Source organism: Pteronotus mesoamericanus, unplaced genomic scaffold, assembly GCF_021234165.1.
Source record: "Pteronotus mesoamericanus isolate MK-2021 breed Mesoamerican mustached bat unplaced genomic scaffold, CSHL_Meso_final contig_78, whole genome shotgun sequence".
Lineage (NCBI taxonomy): Eukaryota > Metazoa > Chordata > Mammalia > Chiroptera > Mormoopidae > Pteronotus > Pteronotus mesoamericanus.
In genome coordinates this window covers 65,708-85,767 of record NW_026555258.1, presented here as the reverse complement: position 1 = coordinate 85,767, position 20,060 = coordinate 65,708, and the positions used below count along the sequence as shown (strand labels likewise).

At 66.3% G+C, this 20,060-nt stretch overlaps 1 protein-coding gene across 1 annotated transcript in view; it reads left to right on the top strand.

Moving 5' to 3' along the window:
* CACNA1B (calcium voltage-gated channel subunit alpha1 B) overlaps positions 1 to 18,502 on the top strand; it is a 122,700-nt gene extending 104,198 nt beyond the window's left edge. Inside the window, exons 38-47 of the mRNA XM_054584744.1 lie at positions 3,305 to 3,401; positions 5,908 to 6,016; positions 11,916 to 12,023; positions 12,460 to 12,572; positions 13,500 to 13,627; positions 15,580 to 15,718; positions 15,886 to 16,002; positions 16,850 to 17,057; positions 17,259 to 17,503; positions 17,729 to 18,502. Coding sequence (XP_054440719.1) covers positions 3,305 to 3,401; positions 5,908 to 6,016; positions 11,916 to 12,023; positions 12,460 to 12,572; positions 13,500 to 13,627; positions 15,580 to 15,718; positions 15,886 to 16,002; positions 16,850 to 17,057; positions 17,259 to 17,503; positions 17,729 to 18,259 — 1,795 coding nt within the window. The 3' untranslated portion in view covers positions 18,260 to 18,502. The remainder of the gene's footprint in view (positions 1 to 3,304; positions 3,402 to 5,907; positions 6,017 to 11,915; positions 12,024 to 12,459; positions 12,573 to 13,499; positions 13,628 to 15,579; positions 15,719 to 15,885; positions 16,003 to 16,849; positions 17,058 to 17,258; positions 17,504 to 17,728) is intronic.
* The last annotated feature ends 1,558 nt before the right edge of the window (positions 18,503 to 20,060 follow it).

Genomic DNA, 20,060 nt, shown 5'->3' with positions numbered 1-20,060 from the left:
GCTGCAGCGCGGTGGGGGTACAGCAGGCGCCGCCCGCGGCCCTTTCCGGCCAGCACGACCTGGAGGCCCCGGCCGTGCCCAGGGGGCTTCCCCCGTGGCGGAAAACTGCGAGGGGCACGGGCGGGGCCCGAGTCCCGTCTCAGGGTCTGGGTGGCTGCGCCCGGGGCCTGGAGAGGCCTGTTCTCCGGACGGAGAGGTGGCCCCGGGCGCTCTGGTCCGAAAGACCCGTCGCGTCAGAGGGCAGGGTGGCCGCGCCCAAGCCGGGGCCTCTCGGACACGCCGGCAGGATGGGGACTCATCCCGACGCGGTTGCCTGGGGGCTGCTGTTTCCGGCCCCTCGTTATCTGGAGGAGACTGTGTTGCAGAGAAACAGGCTGTTTGGGAGGGGACTTGGACTGACGGGCAGCGGCCGGGCGGTGCGGCCCGGAGGCCCCGCCAGAACGGGGCCGCGCAGGCAGGGCGCCCAGGCCGTGGCCGGGGCAGGGACGGCGGCCAGCGCCGTGGAAGCCCCGCCCAGGGTGGCCGCCGGCAGCCCACAGGACCCCGAGGCCCCCGGGCAGAGGTGCGGCTACAGCCCCACTGCTCGCCGCTCCCAGGGCCGGGGCTGGAAACGCAGGCCGCTGCAGACGCCGGGCGGGAAGGCCCCACCGAGGCCTCCGAGCAGGGCAGACGCGCGCGGAGGCTCGCGGGCCCCCGGCGGCTGCCGGCGCCGTCCTCTTCGGTCCCCAGGAGGCCGCTCGGCCGGGCCCTCCTGCTTGGGGAGATGTCCGCGCAGCAGCAGGACTTCGCGGAATTTCCCGTGCGCTGCGTGCGAGTGCCTGTGTGTGGGCGTGCACGCGTGCCCACGTCCACAGCTGCTGGGGCAGAGGAGGAGGCTTGGAGCTGCCGCTTCCCCTGTTGCCGCAACACTGTGTGGCGGGTGTGGACTCCAAGGAGCATCCCAGCCCCGCCCACTGCGAGCGACGTCCGCCCGTCCAGCGAGCGCGCGGAGCGTCTCGTGTGCCGGGTCCCGGGGTCCAGGGGTCTCCGCTGCAGGGGGAGCCGGAGCGTGAGGTCGGGGTGTCTCTGAGGAGGGTGAGTCCGAGCGGGTGGGGTCTGAGCCCAGGGGAGGGGCAGGACGGGCGGATGGACCGAGCTGCAGAGCGGCAGGTGCGGGCGAGGGGGCCGAGCGTGTCTGGAGGGGAGGCCGTGGCGAAGGGCGGCAGGGACCGGCAGAGGGAGGCCTCGTCGGCTGGGTCAGACACGTGGCTTTGACCTCGGTTCATAGACTTGGGGATGGTTTCGCATCCCGGTGCCAGGGCCAGGCCGACGCTGTCACTCTGGCGGCACCTGAGGGTGACGGCGAGCGGGCGACGAGGCAGGAGCAGGCCGGGGACGGAGGCCGCCCCCCGCCCTGGGAGGCCGGCGCGCGCTTGGGGCGCGGCTGGGGTGGGACCTCGTCCTTCCACCCCCATTCCCAGAAGTAAGGCCTCATGTTTGGAGCTGCTTGGTCCGGGGACATAGTGCAGGGAAGAGAAGCCAACCCCGGGGCAAGGGGTCCTTTGCAGGACCCCAGATTCCAGGGGAGGGTGCTGGGTCAGGGAGGCGGGGACAGCCCGGTCAGCCCCGGGGGCCCAGGCACTTGCGGGCAGGGCTGCCGGGGGCCTGGTGGGTGCCGGGCAGGGGTGGGACCAAGCTTGTGTGTGCGCAGAGCTCACCGACTGTGCCCTGCCTTGCTCTGGGGTCTCCCCGCCCCAGGCCCCACCAGGGAGCTGCTAGTCCAGCCCCCGGCAGGTCGGGTGGGCGGAGGGATGGGCGCCTGAGCCTCGGTTGCGTAACCTGTGATGTTTCCTTTCCAGTTGCCGGATTCATTATAAGGATATGTACAGTTTGTTGCGTTGTATTGCGCCACCTGTTGGCTTAGGGAAGAACTGCCCTCGTAGGTTGGCCTACAAGGTTTGCAACTTCAGAGCCTCCATCTGACATACTCTTCCCTGCCCGAAACTAAACAGAGCACACACTCCCTGCCTGGTTTGGGAATGACAACACCTCACCTGTCTCTCCTCCCGCCCCGCCCTCCAACTCCTGGACGCTTCGGTCCCCGGCTAACCTCCCTGGCCCTCCAGCGGGCGGGGACAGACAGCCCCTGACGCAGTGCACACAGCGCTTTCTGGCTGGGCGGTGAGCTCCGCTGCCGGCTGCTGGGTGGGGGCCGGGGGCCAGGTCTCGCCCAGCTTTCTCCACCCACTCCCCTCCCCCCGGGCTCTCAAGGGTGGGCTTACGGTCACAGAAGCTGGAGGCCTCGGGCCTGGAAGAGGGGGCGTGGGCACAAGCAGACCAGGAGCAGCCGCCCCTCTGGGTTGGGAGAGCCCAACGGCCCGGGGTCTTTGGTCCCTGGGGGTGCAGAGGACAGAGGAGAGGGCCCTGCTGCTTCCCCTCTGGACCGACCTGCGTGCCAAGGCCAGGAGCCCTGGGCAGCGGGCCAGGCCCGGTGGCTGGACATGGCTGTGTCTCTGGGACCCTACACGGGTCCTGCAGGCAGGCCCACGACGGCGATGAGGCTTCAGGCCTGTCTCCGTGGGGAAGAGGCCGTCACTGGCCCCCAGACACTCCCCTGAGTCTGGAGCTGTAGCCCGCGTGCTGGCCCCCGCCCTGGCGCAGCGTGAGGAGGGGGCAAGCGTGGCCGCCCCCACCCCGCGCCTGCGCGCAGCCCCCATTCCCTGCCCAGCCCTGCCCCCAGCAGCCGCGCTGCCCTGGGCCGGCCTCGGGCGTCTCTGGGCTGGGAGCGGACTCGCCCCCTGTGGTGCGTCTGGAGCCGTAGGGCTCCTTGCAGAGCAGTGCGGCTCTGCTCTGGTTTGCCCGCTTGTTGTGGGCTTTTCTCCGTCCTTCAGCCCATCAGCCGACTCGGAAGCAGCCCGAGCGCCAAGGGCAGCTGGCGTGTCCGCGGCGGCTCTGGGCCCCGGGCCCCGCGGCCCTGCCGGCCTGCTCCCCGCGCGGGGGCCGGCCCCTTTCCGACCTGGCGTGGCCTGCAGTGTCTGAAGGCGCGAAGCCCAAGTCGGCCGCCCCAAGCCGCCCCAATGCAGCCCCTCCTCCCCCTCCACGTTCATGAGCCTGATGCCCGCCCGCCGCTGCCGGCGCGGGGCTGGAGTGCGGAGGGAGGCGGGGGCACGCGGCACCAGCGGAGCAGAGACCCCCCCTTTCGTGCCCTGACTGCCGGCATTCCCTCCGCCGCGGTTAACTGGATCTATTTTCTTGTCTGCTTCCTCCCGCCCCCCACACCCTCCCGCGGACCCTCCGCCTCCGCCTCCCTGGGCCGGGTCGCCAGCGGGCGCATCACTTACAATGACATGTTTGAGATGCTGAAACACATGTCCCCGCCCCTGGGGCTGGGGAAGAAATGCCCGGCTCGTGTGGCGTACAAGGTAGACCCTGACCCTGCTCCCCAGAGGCTGTCTGTGCTGGGGCTGGCCTCCCGCCTCCTGTTGGGGCTTGTCCGTCTGTCTGTCTGCCACTCTGCTGTCTCACTGTGTGTTCTCTTCTTGCCCCAGCCCTCTCCGCTTCCTTCCCAGACAGAGGGACACGGACACACGGTGGTGTCTCTGCACCGGCCCCTTGTCCCCAGGCGGCCGGAGCCCTGAGAGGCCCAGGGAGACAGAGACAGAGCGTCCCCTGCCTTCGCTGCCCCTCCCCCTCCCCGGAGTGAGAGCGCAGGCCTGGGTGGCAGGGCTTCTGCTCTGGGCTCGGTCCCATCCACCCTGGGCTCCCCGTCCCCCGCAGCGGGCGTCCCTGGAGAGAGGGGTCTGAGCGGGAGCGCCACCCGGCCACACGCCGGCAGACGCCCCAGGCCCGGCGGCCGCGGCCCGGGGAGGACGCCTGTCTGCAGGGCTCCGCGGGCCCACAGGGGCCTGCGAGGAAGGAGGGCAGGGAGAGGCGCCCCGCGGGGGCTGCTGCGGGGGGCGCAGCCTCAGGCCCCGTGGCCCGGTGACGCCCCCCCATCGCTGAGGAGGCAGCTGGCTGAGCTGCGGGAAGGGGGCGAGCTGAGGGACCCCGCCAGGTCTTCCTCCTCACACGGCCCCAGCCCCGACCCCGTCCCACCTGCCCGTGCACCCTGTCACCCCTTGTCTCCTGCAGCGCCCACCCCCCGAGAGCCCTCCCCCAGCCCCGTGCTCCCCGCAAACGGCCAGCATGTGTCTGGAGCCTTCCTGCCGTCTCCCTCTCTCTGAGTGAGCTTCCCACCAGAGCTCCTGTCTGTCTGGTGCTGTCCACGCTGTCTGTCTCTGAGCTCTGCTTCTGGGCCTGTCTGTCACCTGGCTCAGCACAGCCTTTGGGGGCCGAGAGGATGCCTCTGGCGTCTTCCTCAGTCTCCCCTGCCCGGCATGAGTGTCTGGCTGCCTGGGGGCCCTGCATGCAACACCGCGGCCTTGTTCCCAAGAAGGAGAGCTCTGTCTGCACCGCCACCAGGGCCGGGGGGCCGCAGGGCCTCTGGTGGCCTTGGAGCCCTGCCCCTGCTGTGCTGGCCAACTCCCCGGTTCTGGGCGTGAGGAGGCCAGGGCGGGTGGGGGGCGGGTGGGCTGGGCAAGCTGGGGAGGGGGCAGGAGACGCACCAGGTGCTGCAGCCAAGAGGATCTAGGCCCAGCGCACGAGGCCTGTGTGTCTGTCTCTTGGGGCCTTGGTCCTCTGCTGCTCACCGAGATGCCCGGCCCTCTGGGGGAAGGTGCCCTGGACGGAGCCCTCCTGTCTTGGAAATCACCTGCTTTGCTCCTCCTCTGTGGTTCCCTGATGCCTGAGTCCCCTGGAGAGGACCCCCCCACCTCTCCTACGGCCGTCGGTGCTGGTCTGCAGGGACGCGGTGCTCCAGGAAGCTGTGCTTCCTGGCGTGCGCCACATAGGTGCTCTGTGAGGTCCTGGGACCGTGATCGGATGTCCCAGTGGGGCTTTGCCAGCATTCAGGGGCAGGGCCCGGGTTCATGGCTGCAGGCACTTGCCTTCCATCAGGCTGAAGGTTACACTGGGGGCCAGGATGCTGGGGACAGAGGGCCAGCAGACCCGGGGAGGGCCCAGGGCCCCCGCCTCCACCTCCCGTGCTGTGGAAGGGGCGAGAGGCTGCTGGGAAAGGACCGGCGGGGCCGGGGCCCCTCCGCGCCCGGGACAGCGCAGGCGCACCGCGCCCCTGTTCCTCCTGGGGGGCGCGTGAGCCCTCCGAGCCACGGGCCCTGGGCAGCTCCTGGCTGTGTCCAGGGGTGCAGCACAGACGCAGCTGCTCTGTTCCTGGAAACTGGGGAGAAGAAAGGGGGCTCCGCACCTGCAGAGGGGCTGCTCCCGGCTGGCCGGAGGGCGTGTCCTCCTGCAGAAGGGTCCTCGCCGCCCCGCCCCGCCCTCCCCAGCAGCTGGCCAGACCGGAGCCCTGCAGTCCCAGCCCCTCTGGGTCGGCCCACCTGCAGCTGGTCACTGCCAGGCCTGCGGGCCGGGCGGGGAGAGCACAGCCTCCCTGGGGCCGAGGGGTGCCGCACAGGCTGCCCTCCCGGCCACCCGCCCCTTGTCCAGGCTCCAGGCCGTGGCGGGAAGGGATGGGGTTGGCAGCGGAGGGGTGTTCCCTGCCGTCTGCGGGCTGTCCTGGGATGCAGCCCGGACCCCGTCCCCCAGGGCAAGGCTGGGCACCTCCTGGGCGGAGGGCGGGAGGTCCCTGGCTGGGGAAGCCTGTTCTTCAGAGCAGTTCAGGCCCCTGGCGGCCCCAGGGTGCGAGTCTCTGCCTGGACTTGTGCTGGCCAGGTGGTGGGGCAGGGTGAGGGGAATGCTGGCAAAGCTTTGCTCCGCCCGACTTTCCGTCCCAGGCCCCTGCAGGGGCCGCCTCCAGGGGCCTCCAGCACGGGGTGGCCCTGGGGGGGGGCCCCAGGGAGGCCTGGCCCTGACCCGCCCCCTTGTCCCCAGCGCCTGGTTCGCATGAACATGCCCATCTCCAACGAGGACATGACTGTCCACTTCACCTCCACTCTGATGGCTCTCATCCGGACTGCGCTGGACATCAAGCTGGCTCCAGGTGAGCACGGTCGCCTTGGGGCGGGGGGTGCTGGGGCAGGGCCCTCGGGAGCCCCCGGCTGGGGGCCGGGGGGCGTGCGGGGCGGGGCGATGACAGCCTGCACATCAGCTCTTCGGTGCTCCCTGCTCCTACGAGGACGCCGGGGGGCGCTGGGACGGCCAGCCCCGTCCGGGTCGCCCGGGCTGCTGCCGGTTGCAGCGGAGCGCAGCCTGCCCCACGCCCGTGGCCCCGCCACCCCCGCCTGCCCTCCCTAGCGAGCCCAGCCCGACGCCAGGCCCCTCCCGGGCTCGCCGAGAAGACCGCGCGGCTTGTGCCACATCAGGGAGAGAATGGAGCTCTGGCGCGTCCTCCTCACCCCCACCCTTGGGGTGATGGCAGTTTCCCCTCCACACAGAAAATTGGAGTCACCAGAGGGGGGCCTGCGCCACCCCTGCCCCCCACACCCCTGCTCCCTGCACTTGTACCCTTGAGCTGTGCCGACTCCTGTGACGGGTGAGTCCGGGCCGGTCTCCGCCTTGCACACGGGTCCTGTCCCCACCGCCCACCCCACGTCTCGCCTCGTGGGTGCTCTGTCGGTACCGGGTTATCTGTATCCACACCGACGTGCTGTTCTGTCTCCCGTCCTTGAAACACTCTGCTCTTCCCCCTTTCGACTTCCCTACAGCTCCTGGAGAGGCTGCTGTGTGCGGTCTCTGATTTCTTTGTCCCGGTCTCCCGCCGCTGTCGCCGCGGCAACGTACTCCCGCCCTCCCTAACCTCCCCTTGGCCTCCGCCTTCTCAGCCTCCTTGCACAGGCCCTTCCCCAGCCGGGGCGTTTTCTCAGTTCCCGCCCCCGCTCTTCGCTCTTCGAGCCCCTTTTATGTCTCTTTTCCTGGTTCAACTTACCTGCCGGTCCCTGACGGCATCTCCGTTTACTCCCATGGCTTTCGATGCTGCAAATCCCAGCTTTCCCTCCCAATTCCGGGTGGCGAGTCCAGGCCTCCTCAGCGCCCAGCCTCCGCGTCGTGGGCCGCTGGCCGCTGCACGCAAGGCCCGGGAAGCTTCCGGAGTTCACGTGCGCAGACCTGCGCCCCCCGGTCCTCCAGCCGCGGCGCAAACCGCTCTTCCAGGGGCTCCAGACAGAACTTGGGTCATATCTTTTATTTTTTACCCCATTTCTGATCCATATCCTACTTCTTACCTCATCTTCTGACCCTGCCTTCAAAATACATCCAGAATACGATCATCATTGTCCCTCCCTCGCCCACGGCCACCTCCTGGCCCCAGCCGCTGTCCGGCAGCCTCTCCCTGGTGTGCGGTGCGCTTGCCCCGCCGGCCCTCCCCCCACTCAGGGCCAGAACAGTCAAGTCAGGGAGCAGACCGATGAAGCCGACAGACCTCTAGCTGGACCAGCAGGAGAGAAAAATGGCGCTAAGGATGGAAGAGGAGACATGGCGCCTCTGCCCGCCAACACTGAGTGGATGACGGAGACCGTGCGGGAGCGACTCTACGTCCGAACCTTGAACCTAACGGGATGGGAAAATTCCGTGACACACGCTCTCAAGCTTATTCAAGAATAGACAACCTGACATGTAATGACCTGAGCAGTACTATGTTTGTTACGGAAATTAACGTCAAAGTCAAAAGCCTGACAAAGGAAACCTCAGGCCCAGTTAGCACCATCGGTGAAGTCGGCCAAACAGTGAAGGAGGAAATACTGCTATTCCATACAAACCCGTCCAGAAAGCAGAAAAACAGAGGGTGTTTCTCAACTTATTTTTACAAGACTGGCATTATTCTGATACCAAAACTGAACAAAGACACAAAGTCTGTCCAGAAAATACCCGGCCCCGTGCCATGAAAAACAGACACAGTTATTGAAGAAGACATGAGACACAAGAAACACTGTACACAGGACAAGGACACCTTGGTCCCCTTCAAAGCGGGCACCTTGGGATGTCACACAGTTCTCCCAGTCGCCATCAGCTGCCCTGTTGTATTTTTCTGAACCTCATCAATGGTCTGAAATCTCTTACCTTTCAAAGACGACTTTAGTTTTGGGAAAAGCCAAAAGTCCCAGGGCGCCACATCCAGGCCATAGGGGAGCTGAGTCGCCTGGGGGATTTGGTGTTTAACCAAAAAACTGCATAAGAGGTGACGCATGAGTGGGTACGTTGTCTTTACGAAGCTGCCGATCACCAGGTGCCCACAGCTGCGGCTTCTGAATCATCCAAATAGTTTCCATGGAGGAATGTTCAAGCTTCACGCAAAATCTGATGCGGATTCGTTGCTCTACTTGCTCAGTCATTTTGAATGTGACGGCCACACAGTGCACGTGCACACTCAACGGTGTCTACCGCCCCCATGGACTAGCGCAGTGAAGCCACCATTGTTCACGCATATGCATTCCAGGCCACTCTCCTTGGCTGCCAGGTGACATCGATGTCGCACAAACCATTCTTGTTATATGAACAATGGCTGGACTTTTTCTGGACACACCTTGCAGAAAAAGAATTAAAAACCAATATTTCTCATGAATAGGAAAATCTTTACTACAATTTTGGCAAACTGAATCTAGCCACACACACGCGCGTGCGCGCTATAAAATACAGGGTGACAGAAGCAAGGTTTATCCTAGGGCGCAAGTTTGTTTTAAGTTTAAAAATCAATCAATTTAATATGTCAGAAACAAAAACTACACAATTATGTGAATTGATGCAGAAAAAGCATTTGACAGAATTAAACAAACATGATTTTTAAAATTTTATATAAACTAGAAATTCAAGGAAACTTTCTCAGTCTGGTAAAGGATATCGATGAAAACCTATAGTTAATGACATACTCAACAAGAAAAGAAAAAACGGAGTCCTTTTCTTCTGAGGCCAAGAAACAAGGATGTCTGCTGTCACCATTTTTCCCCCCCCAAAATCATACTTGAGGTCCTAGCCATTGTAATAAGTCAAGAAAAAGAAATGAAGCCTGGCTCGTGTGGCTCAGTGGACTGAAGCCGGCCTGTGAACCAAAGGGTCACTGGTTCAATTCCCAGTCAGGGCATGGGCCTGGGTTGCGGGCCAGGTTCCCAGTAGGGGGCGCACGAGAGGCAACCACACATGGATGATTGTCTCCCGTTCTCCCTACCTCCCTTGCTGTCTAAAAATAATTAAAATCTTTAAAAAAAAAGAAATGACGTGTAGGAATTGGAACGGAAAAAGTAAAACTCCTTTTATTTGCAGTTGGCTGATTATCTGTGAGGAAAATCCAAAAAAGTCTAATAAAATGTTAATAAAACTGAGGCAGCTCCAAGCCAAAGAACCCCAAGGATTTTTGGGAACCAGAAGAAGCTAAGAAGGGACCAGGAAGGGCCTTCATTCCCTCTCACTGGAGGGAGCACAGCTTTGCTGGTACCTTCACTCTGAAGTTCTGGTCTTCAGAACCAAGGCAACATATTTCTATTGTTTTAAACCATAAAAAAGTTACCAAAACTAATGTGTGAGTATAGCAAGGTCACAAGATACAAGGTCAGTATTTATATCAGTTATCAGTTGAAATTGGAACAAAGTTCCATTAAAGTCACACAAAAACCATGAAATGCTTCCTTATTGCTGGAAACTCAAAAAACTATGTGTAATATTTGTATGGTGCAAATTTCAAAACCTTGACTAAAGGAATCAAAGACCTAAATAAATCAAGCTGTATGTTGTGCTCGTGCATCAGGAGACTCAACATTGTTACGATGTCATTTGTTCTGATATCGCTCAGAATTACTGTTAGCCCAGTCCCAATCAGAACAGGCTTTTGGGGTGGAAATTTACAAACCAATTCTAAAATGAATGTAGAAAAGGAAGAGAACCTGATCAACGGAAACAATTTTGATAAAAGAGGGAAGTTGGAAAGCTCCCCCTCCCACAGTCAGAGACGTTTGCAAAGCCGCAGCGATGAGGATGTGGGGTGCCGGTGGCAAGACCAGGACGTGGTGGGGACAGCAGTGGCTCCAGGAAGGGACTCGCCGTACAGAGCCGACTGGTTTCCAGTGATGTTGCAAAGGCACCTAATGGACAAAAGGTGATCTTTTTTAAAGAAATGGTGCTGGAGAAATTTAGACAATTATGTGCCAATTTTTTTTAAAACCTTGACATTTGTTGTCTTATTCAGCTTGTGCGGCTGTAACAAAATACTGTCACTGGGCGGCTTAAACACAGACATTCGTTCCTCCTGGTCTGGAGGCTGGAAGTCCGAGATCAGGGTTCCGGGGAGGCAGGGTCCCCCGGGGGCCCGGCTGTGGGGCCTGTGCAATGCCACCCTCCCATAGCGTCCGCACGTAGCCTTTCCTCTCAGAGCGCGGGGAGACTGAGCACAGCCCCTGCTCCTCAGGGCGCCCGTCCTGTGGGGCAGGGCCCTGCCCCTAGGACCTCGCTTCGCCGTAATCCCGCCTCGGCCCAGGCGCAGTTGCGTGGGGGTTAGCGCTTCAGCCGTGAGGGGAGGGACACCGTGAGTCTGGGTCATGTGCCTTTCACCTTCCACCAAAGTGACCTTGTATCACGGAAATGGATCCCGCACAGAAACGTAAAATTACAAAACCTCTAGAAGAAAACAGGAGAAAAATCTTAGCGATTTTGAGTTTGGTAAAGATTACTTTAAGATACAGAAAGCATGAGCCATAAAAGAGAAAATTGATATGTTGAACTTTATGAAAATTAAAAATTTGCTTCTCAAAAGATATTTAAGAAAATAAAATGGCAGGCATAAGACTCAGAGAAGATATTTTTGAAACACACATTGATAGAGGAACGGTTTCCAGATTACAACTCAGCAGCAGGAAAACAAACACAGGCAACTGACTGGAGCAGTCACACCACCAGAGAAGGCCCGTGGAGGCTGGGGGCGGCGCGCAGACGCCGGACGTCAGCAATCGTCCCTGCGACAGCAAGCGGGAGAAGCGAAAACAGCTGCACAGAAGCCGGGATGCAGGGGACAGCTGCCCCAAACTGCGAACAATCCAAACATCCCCCGAGCGGGCGGACACACTGTGTGGTCTGTCGGTGCCCCGGGGCAGTGCCCAGCAGCCTGCGGGGGCGGACTGCGCGTGCGCGCCTCGATGTGGGTGTCCGCGCGTGTCCGGCCGAGTGCGGGAGTCGGAGCCGAAGCCGGTGCGTTGCGCGGTGCAGCTTGTGTGGCGCTCTGCAGAAGGCAGCGCAGTGGGCCCACGAAGCTCGTCAGCGACGGCCCAGGGCCGGCGGAGGGTCCAAGGGACGCGGGCAGCGGTGCCGGGCTCCACGTCTTGGTGGTGGTGGTAGACACACCCCCGTGGGCATTTCCCAGAATTCGCAGAGCGGGCTGAGTGAACGGTGTGAGCTTTGTTCGGTGGGAAGTGCGCCATAAGGACCCTGACGTCAGGAAAAGGCCAATGGCTGCTCCCCGGGCCCTGCCCTGCCCGCCTGGCTCCCCAGGTGACACAGAGCGTTCCTCTCTGCTCCCAGGGCCTCATGCACACATGCCGCCTGCGCGCGAGGCCTCTCCTGACCACCCCGCTGCAGACGGCAGCCCCCGACACTCGCCTCCCTCCCCCTTGGCGTCCCTCCTGCTCGTGCTTGTGGCCCTGTGCCCCCGGGGGCGGCTCCTTTGGTTCTGTTCCTCTGGGAACAGCCCCTGGCAGTGGGCGGGGGCTCCCCGCAGCTACTGAGGGGAGGGCCGAGGCGCGGGCATCACCGTGCCCTCCCCGCCCGCAGCGCCGCCCCTTCCCGCCGCACGCACGCACGCCCAGCAGGGACAGCTCTGACCGGCCTCCATGGCACCTCCTCCTCGCGTTGTCCCCGCCCTTTCTCCCCCTCAGTGGGCTCCCCCTACCTGCCCAGCGCCGCCTGGTCCCCAGGGGCGCGGGGGGCACTTACACCCTCTCCCCCTCCCACCCGCCCTTCCCCAGCCGGCACCCAGCAGCACCAGTGTGATGCAGAGCTGAGGAAGGAGATTTCCTCTGTGTGGGCCAACCTGCCCCAGAAGACCCTGGATTTACTGGTGCCGCCCCATAAACGTGAGTGGGGGCCGCAGCCCCTCTGGGTGGAACCCAGAGGCCGAGCAGGGAGGCCTGGGCGGGGCATCCATCTCAAAAAACCCAGAGAAAAGGCGGGCAGACACCACCAGTTAGAGAGGCGCTTCAAGCCGGGCTCTGACTGCACTTGTCGGGAGGGGACTGAGGCCCGGCCAGAGCCGGGCAGCTCCTCGGGAAGGGCCCAGTGGCCGCGGTGGAGTGGGGCGCAGCCAGGTCTGGAGGCGCCGCTGGGGTCGGGGGTACGCCTCTCTGGCCAAGCCCAGGCTCCCGCCTGAGTGTGAGCGCCAGCCCTCCGGGCCCGCCCCCTCGCCCCGCCGCGCCCTCACCCCGCCGCGCCTCGCGTTGCCTGCGGCCCCGCCGTCCGTCCCCCCCAAGCCTGGGCCTCTGTGTCTCCCCCTCTGCCCGCTCTCCCCTCCAGCGGACGAGATGACGGTCGGGAAGGTCTACGCGGCTCTGATGATATTCGACTTCTACAAACAGAGCAAAACCAGCAGAGACCAAATCCACCAAGCTCCGGGGGGCCTGTCTCAGGTACCGGCCGGACTCCCCGAGGCCACCGAGGCTCTGGCGCCCTCCGGGTGTCTGAGCACAGCGGGAAGCCCCCCTCTCGAGGCGGGAAAAGGAGGAGGGGCCCTTCCAGCCGCCCCTCTGGCCCCAGAGCCAGAAGCCTTCTGTAGCCTGTGTGCGCTCCTTCAGCGGGTTGCCTGGCGGTTTTGAGGAGCCCCCGACTCAGGGTGCTCATGGTCAGGGCAAAAGGCACGAGGGCCGAGGAGAGAGGCTGGGGCAGCGCTGCATTCTAGGGGGTGGGGGACGCACCATGGAGGGCCCGCGAGGGGACCGTTCTGGGAGATGTGAGAACGCGTGCGCCCTGGACACCGGCAGGGACCAAAGAGGTTCTGACCGATGGGCCCAGGGCCACCATTCACTCCACGCGCGACACTGACTGGCGTGCCTCGGGAGCCCGCCTTCCTGATGTCACTCCCCGAAGGTGACACCTTCCCTACACGGCCAGTGTAACCCGAACCCTAACCCGTAGGCTCTCTGCGTAGCAAGTGGCCTGGAGGTTTCGGGCCTTCGCCCACGTGGGGAAGGGACGTGCCTGGCGCCCACGTGTGGCCCTCCGCTCCCCGCCTGCCACGGGTGTCCCCCCGGCCCCGACGTTTCCTCAGAGTTGGCTCACCGGGGCCCCCGCCGCCCCCGCCGGGCGGTTAGAGCCGATGACGGGAGGAGCTCCCCTCGCTGTCCGTGGTTGCACCCCATCCCCACACTTCGTAGGCAGGGAAACTGAGGCTCCAGGAAGTGCAGCGGTTTTCCTGGAGTCGCTCCCAGACCAGACCGGGAGCAGGTCCCGGCCTGCCCTTGCCGAGGGGGATGGGAGCAGGCCGCTGCGGCCCCGCGGGCAGAGGAGTCGGGGGCGCCCCAGCCCTCAGCGCGCCGCCTCTGCCCGCCCGCCCGCAGATGGGTCCCGTGTCCCTGTTCCACCCTCTGAAGGCCACACTGGAGCAGACGCAGCCGGCCGTGCTCCGGGGAGCCCGGGTGTTCCTCCAGCAGAAGAGCGCAGCTTCCCTCAGCAACGGCGGGGCCGTGTGAGTTCCGGGTGGGGGTGAGGACCTGGGCGGGGGCTGGGGGGGCACACTGGGCTGACAGCGAGGGGCAGTCGGGCACCCAGCTCCTCCACCTCCCTGCTCGGAGGGCCCCCCCGGCAGCACTCAGGACAGGGGTCTGGAGTCCCGTCCCGGCTTCTGGGGCTGGCCCCGCACCCGCCTCCACGCCGGGGATCCACGGGAGTCCTCCGCAAGCCAGTCCCCGGGGGCGTCCGTGGCGCGCTCTGGGAGGTGTCCCCCGACGCCGAGAGCTGCGCGGAGACACCGCCCGGCCCCAGCTGTCGCCTCCGGCCACGCGCGCCGCGTCTCTGTCCGGCGCGGGGTCCGGGCCTCTCCGTCCTCGCTGGACGTGACCGCCTGCAGACTGTTCCGGAATCGTTGTCCCCCCGCGGGGCCTCGCCCCTCTGTCCGTGGCCTCAGTGCTCCCATCCTCCCGCCGCCTTGAGGGCGCCTGTTCCTCTCACGTCTCCGTTCTGGTATCGATTTCTGAAGCAACTGTAGTTTTGTACACAAAGATCCTCTCATATCACACACTTCTTGCCACCATGATTCTTGGCAAAGAACCACCCCAAACGAAATCACGTAAAGTGGCAGTCACGGTCTATGCACAGCGGGCAGCGGCGGGGTGGCTGCCGGTGGCCGGCCTGGGCTCCCCGTGAGGGCGGGGTCCCCCAAGCCAGCCTCCCGCCCCCGGGCCCGCCGAGGCCCCCATCTGCAGACAGCGACTGGCCCAGGCTGGGGCGTGAGCGGGGCCGGCCCCGCAGCGCTCCGTCCTCGGGGACAAGGCCGGGCGCGGGGGCGCAGGGGCGCGGGGGTCTTTCTCGCGTCTCACAGGGTGGTCTTGGAAGCTGTGTCTCGGGTCACGGACTGGGAGTCAGTGGCTTGGGCCAAGTGATGACCTGCCGCAACTTGGCGCCACCTCGCTTTTCCCGGTTCCAGGGCCAGCCTGGCGGTGCTTCAGGCCTGGGCCTGGGCCAGCTCCTCTGGGGCCGTGAGCCCATGACAGCTCATTCTCACATCTGGGCTCTGGGCTTCTCCATGTTGGGAGGGCGCGAGAGGAGGGCCAGGGTGGAGGTGTTCAGGCCTCTCCTGGGACCCCATGGGCCAGGCCTGAGGTCTCGGGGTGCAGGGGGCGATGCAGCAGGGGCAGCCTCCACAGAACCCCGGGAGAGCCTGGCAGGTCGGAGGACCTGGAACTGCGAAGGGTCCCTGACGTCACCAGCCCTGCAACTCGGGATGGGCGGGTGCCCAGACTGCTGCCCTCTGGGGAGAGGCAGACAGCCCAGTGGCAGCGGGCGTGGCTGTCAGCATGGCCAGCAGGGTCCCCCCTGAACTGATGGGGTGTGTGCAGCGCTGCCCGGGGCTCGAGCCGCAGGATCCAGGCAGCTCTGGTGCCACTTGGGAGACGTGGACAGAAAGACAGGCCCGGGGCGCGGGGGTGGGGGGGCGGCGGCCGGCGCCGAGTGTGCCGCGGGTGGCCTTCCCCGCGGGGCGGCCCCCGAGCCCAGCCTGAAGGGGGTCAGGAGGTCAGGAGCAGCCGGCGCGCGCGGAGGTACGGACGGGGAGCGCTCTGGAGGGGCTGTGGCCGGCGCAGGCGGCCGTCTCAGCTACTGTGCGTTCGGCACGCTGCACACGCGTGGTCCCGTCTCTGCCACCGACGGCCCCTGCCTCCGCTGCACACGGGACCCCAGTCAGGGGCGGAGGAACTTGCCAGACGTTCCCGACCAGGAGGGGCTGGGCCCAGGCTTCCCTTGGATGGGCGGCCAGGGTCCCCTCTGCACCCCAGCGCCGGGTCCACGTCCCTCGCGGTGCGCCTGCTCGGAAGGGCCGGCACATGAGCAGGTGGAGGTTCCTGGCAAGGGGGCCCGGTCCTGGTGGACATTCTGCTGCGTTCAGACCTCGGAGCTGACAGCGCAGACCTCTCCTCTGCACAGGCAAACCCAGGAGAGTGGCATGAAGGAGTCTGTTTCCTGGGGCACCACCCAGAGGACCCAGGAGGCGCCCTACGAGGCGAGGACCCCGCTGGAGCGTGGCCACTCCACAGAGATCCCCGTGGCGCAGCCGGGAAAACCAGTGAGGGGGCTCCCAGGACTGGGAGTGGGTGTGAGGCGGGGCGGCGGGGGAGAGGGGTCTGCGATGGGGACGGATGGACGGGGGCGGGCGCGGCCGGCTGGGGTGGGGGTCGGGGCAGGAGGGGGAGCGCGGGCCGGCGTGACTGGGCAGCGCTGCTGTGCCCCCAGGCTGTGGACGTCCAGGCGCAGAGCACGGCCCTGGGGGGCGCTGACGGGGAGCCCCAGCCCGGGCTGGAGAGCCAGGGCCGAGCCGCCTCCATGCCCCGCCTGGCGGCAGGGACTCAGGTGGGTGGTCTGGGAGCTCGGGGCGGGGGGCGGGGCGGGGGGCGAGGGGTGAGGAGACCTGGGTGGAGCCTCCCCGGCTGTGTGGCTGTCAGCTCCTTTGGGTACCCCCAGATGCAATGCTGGTCTCGAGAGCCCCCCACCAGCAGTGGGGCACACAGCCTGCATCCCTGATGCAGCCTTTCCTCCCTCCCACCCCACAATACGCCCCGGAGCTGCCCACCTCCGGCCGCCCTTTCCCCGCGGTGTTCTTGAGTCCTCAGAGGCTCCGGGGTGGCCTGGCCAGTCTTTTCCTGGGCACTGGAGGCCACGCCCCTCTGGCCCCTCTCCTTGTGGCCCCTTTGGTGACCAGCCCCTCTCACAAGGATGCAGGGAGGGACCTGCAGACCTGAGGCCGTGTCAGGGGACACTGCTGGCCCTGGCCAGGCCGGTGAGGGGCAGAAGGGCTGGCTTGAGGTGCGGGACCCTCGGCCGGTGGCTGCGTGCGGCCCACAGGGGACCCGCCGGAGCCCTGGCTGCCCGGCTCCTCCAGGCCCACCCCGACCTTCTTGCGGTTTGTGTCTCTGTGCAGTTAATCTGCACTTGATTCTGATGACTTGTCCCTCTCCATTCCACGGTGGCTCTGCCCACTGTCCCCAGTGGCACTTGGAGCACCACTGGCCTGGGAGGCAGGGCGCCCCCGGCGCAGCGCGCTGTGCAGATGCTCTTGTAGGCAGGGTGGTCTCTGGTGGGGCTGGTCAGGGAGGCGCCGGGACGGTGGCTGGTCCCTCCCGAGGGCCCGTTCTGCCGTGTGCCCGGCCGGGAGCCTCCCCAGGCCCTTCTGAGGCGGGGCGCCCCGTGTCCCGCGCAGCCGGCCTCGGACGCCAGCCCCATGAAGCGCTCCATCTCCACGCTGGCGCCCCAGCGCCCCCGGGCCGCCCCGCTCTGCCACGCCGCCCTGGGCCGCGCACCCGCCGGTCAGGCCGCCGCCCACCACCACCACCGCTGCCATCGCCGCCGGGACCGGAAGCAGAAGTCCCTGGAGAAGGGGCCCAGCCTGTCGGCCGATGCGGATGGCGGTGCGTGCGAGGGTCCTCGAGTGGCGGTGGCCCGGGCGCCGGCGGGTGGGACCCCAGGAGCCTGCGCCTCGCGACCCCGCTCGCGGTGCGGCACAGGGGGCGGCCACGGGCTGGGCGCCAGGCGGGACCCCTTGCCGGCCGGGGCGCAGGTCTGGGGTCAGGGCGCCCGGCCCAGCGGTGACCTCTCCTCTCCCGGAGCAGCACCCAGCAGTGCTGCGGGGCCGGGGCCGCCCCCGGGAGACGCGCCCGCAGGCGGCCGCCGGGAGCGCAGGCAGGAGCGGGGCCGGTCCCAGGAGCGCAGGCAGCCCTCCTCCTCCTCCTCGGAGAAGCAGCGCTTCTACTCCTGCGACCGCTTCGGGGGCCGGGAGCCGCCGCAGCCCAGGCCCGCCCTCGGCAGCCACCCCACGTCGCCCACGGCCGGGCCGGAGCCGGGACCTCCGAGACAGGTCCGCCGAGGCAGCCCCAGCTGCCGCTCCCCACGCCCCTTGGCCTGGGGGCCCCTTCCGCCCCTGCCCCCAGCCCAGGTCCGAGCCCCTCCCGCCCCTGCCTCACCCCCTCGGGCTTTTCCTCGGCTCCCGGCACCGCGCTCCTTCCAAGTCCCCCAGCCCGCCACTCGCTCGCTGTCCCCGTGCCCGCGGCTCACGGCGCCCGCTCTGCCCCTTTCCCCGTAGGGCGCCGGCTCCGCGAATGGCAGCCCCCTGCTGTCCACCTCTGGTGCTAGCACCCCAGGCCGCGGCGGGCGGAGGCAGCTGCCCCAGACCCCACTGACACCGCGCCCCAGCATCACCTACAAGACGGCACACTCCTCGCCCGTGCACTTTGCGGGGGCGCAGACCGGCCTGCCTGCCTTCTCGCCGGGCCGGCTTAGCCGGGGCCTTTCTGAGCACAACGCCTTGCTCCAGCGGGACTCCCTCAGCCAGCCCCTGGCCCCCAGCTCCCGGATCGGCTCCGACCCTTACCTGGGGCAGCGTCTGGACAGCGAGGCCGCTGCCGCCCCTCAGCCTGAGGACGTGCTCACCTTCGAGGAGGCTGTGGCCACCAACTCAGGCCGTTCCTCCCGGACTTCCTACGTGTCCTCCCTGACCTCCCAGTCCCACCCCCTGCGCCGCGTGCCCAACGGCTACCACTGCACTCTGGGACTCAGCTCGGGCGGCCGCGCGCGGCACAGCTACCACCACCCCGACCAAGACCCCTGGTGCTAGGTGCACCGCCACCCCGTCGCCCGGCCGCCGTCCCACTGGATGAGTTTTATCATCTGCGCTGGGCTCCCGGGCGCTCGGGGAGACTGAGGCGGCGGCCGCAGCTCCTGGCCCGTTTCTCCGCTGGATGGACTCGGAGCCCTCGGGCCGAGGCCCACGGCTCTGTCCGCCCCGCCGTGCGCTCCCTCTCTGGGTCGCCTGCCGCGGAGCCCACACGGGACGTGGCTGCGTGTGCTGAGCCGGACCTTGCGAGTCCAAGTCCCCGGGGGTGGCCCCAGCGTCTGGGGAGCCGCGTGGGCCCGGAGGAGGCCTGGTCTCGGCCCGTCCCCCAGCGTGAGGTGCGCGGAGCAGCCGCGGCCGGAGCCCCGCCGGGGCCGCGTGCAGGTCTCAGCTGCGTCCCCAGGACACACGTCCCGCGTGGCCGTTTGAATCTCAAGCAGCGAGTGGACTCGATGCCGCCCGACACACTGACCCCCGAGACACCGTCTGCCCGGAAAGGGACCCAACCCGGGAAGCGTGGCTTTGGTTTGTAATCGCAACCTCTGTCCCTCCTTTGTCAGTTCCGTCTGTGTGCTCAGCCTGGACACGGTGGGGCCAGGGGCCAGGGCAGGAGCTGGCGGCCTGGCCCCGAGGGCGCAGACCTGTGGGAGGGCCTCGGCCCCTCGCGGCGCCCTGTGCCTGGTGCGAGGAGACCCCCTCTGTCCAGCCCAGGTGGCCCCCGACCCCTGGCTCTCGCTGCTCTCGACCAAGTGCCTGACCTCCATGTCCTCTGGCGCCAGGCTCCTGGGGGTGGCGACGCGAGGCCGTGTGCGCCGCCCTGGGCGTGTGGGGGGCTGCCGTACGCGGTCCCCCGGCAGGAAGCCGCCGCCAGCTGAGAGCACTCAGCCCAGGCCCAGCGGGAGGACGGGGCGACTGGCGGTGAGGGGCCTTCTCCTTCCCCGGCTCCCCCTGCATGTGGAATGTTCCGGAAAGCACCGCAGGCGGGCGCTGTGTGGGGCGTTTCCGGTCTGGTCCATGCTGATCCTCAGGGATGGACGTCTGCCCAGCAGAACCTGTGGCTGTGAACGTGTCTTCAGACCGAACGGGAGAGGCGGGGGCGTCGGGCAGAGGGCGGGGCCGCCCGAGCCGAGGGCGGGGCCTGGGGGGCGTGGTCGTGGAGGGGACCTCGGCTGCGGCGGCGGCGGGTGGGGCCCAGGCCCGCGGCAGGGGGGAGAGCGAAACCCAGCGCCGGCCGCGCGCTCCGGCGGAAAGGCCGCCGTGGGACGTGGAGCCTGGGGCCCCGAGGCCGTTCTGTGGAGACAGGCGTTTGGACAGCAGATCCTGGTGTGGCCTCGCGTTTTGAAATGTCGATCTTTGCGGCCTCGTGTGTGTTCCCACTGCCTGGCAGCCCACGATTCACCGCGCAGAACCCTGGCCTGGGCCGTGTGTGTGTGTCTGTGTGTGGAGTTGTCACAGTGACGGGCGCCGTTCCCCCATAGGGCTATGCAACAAAAGACACACGTTTACTGGAGATGGAACACAAGACCGCCACCTGTTCTGGGGTCTCAGCACGGTCGTGACCAAACCGTGTCGTAGTTCCCTTACTGGGAGGCGCGACCCTGACGCTGGAAGGTGGCCGAGTGTGTCGCTCGCCTCCGGGGCAGCTGACCCGGAGCCTGGGCTGCGCCCGGGTGCGCGGGGCCTGTCGCCACGCGGAGGACGTGTCCTGGGCTCTGACGTGTCGTCTCCGGTCCCCCCGCCCGTCACTGAACAGTCTCGTTCTGTGCGGGGCCACAGCCGCCCCCCCAGGCCACACGGGGTGGGG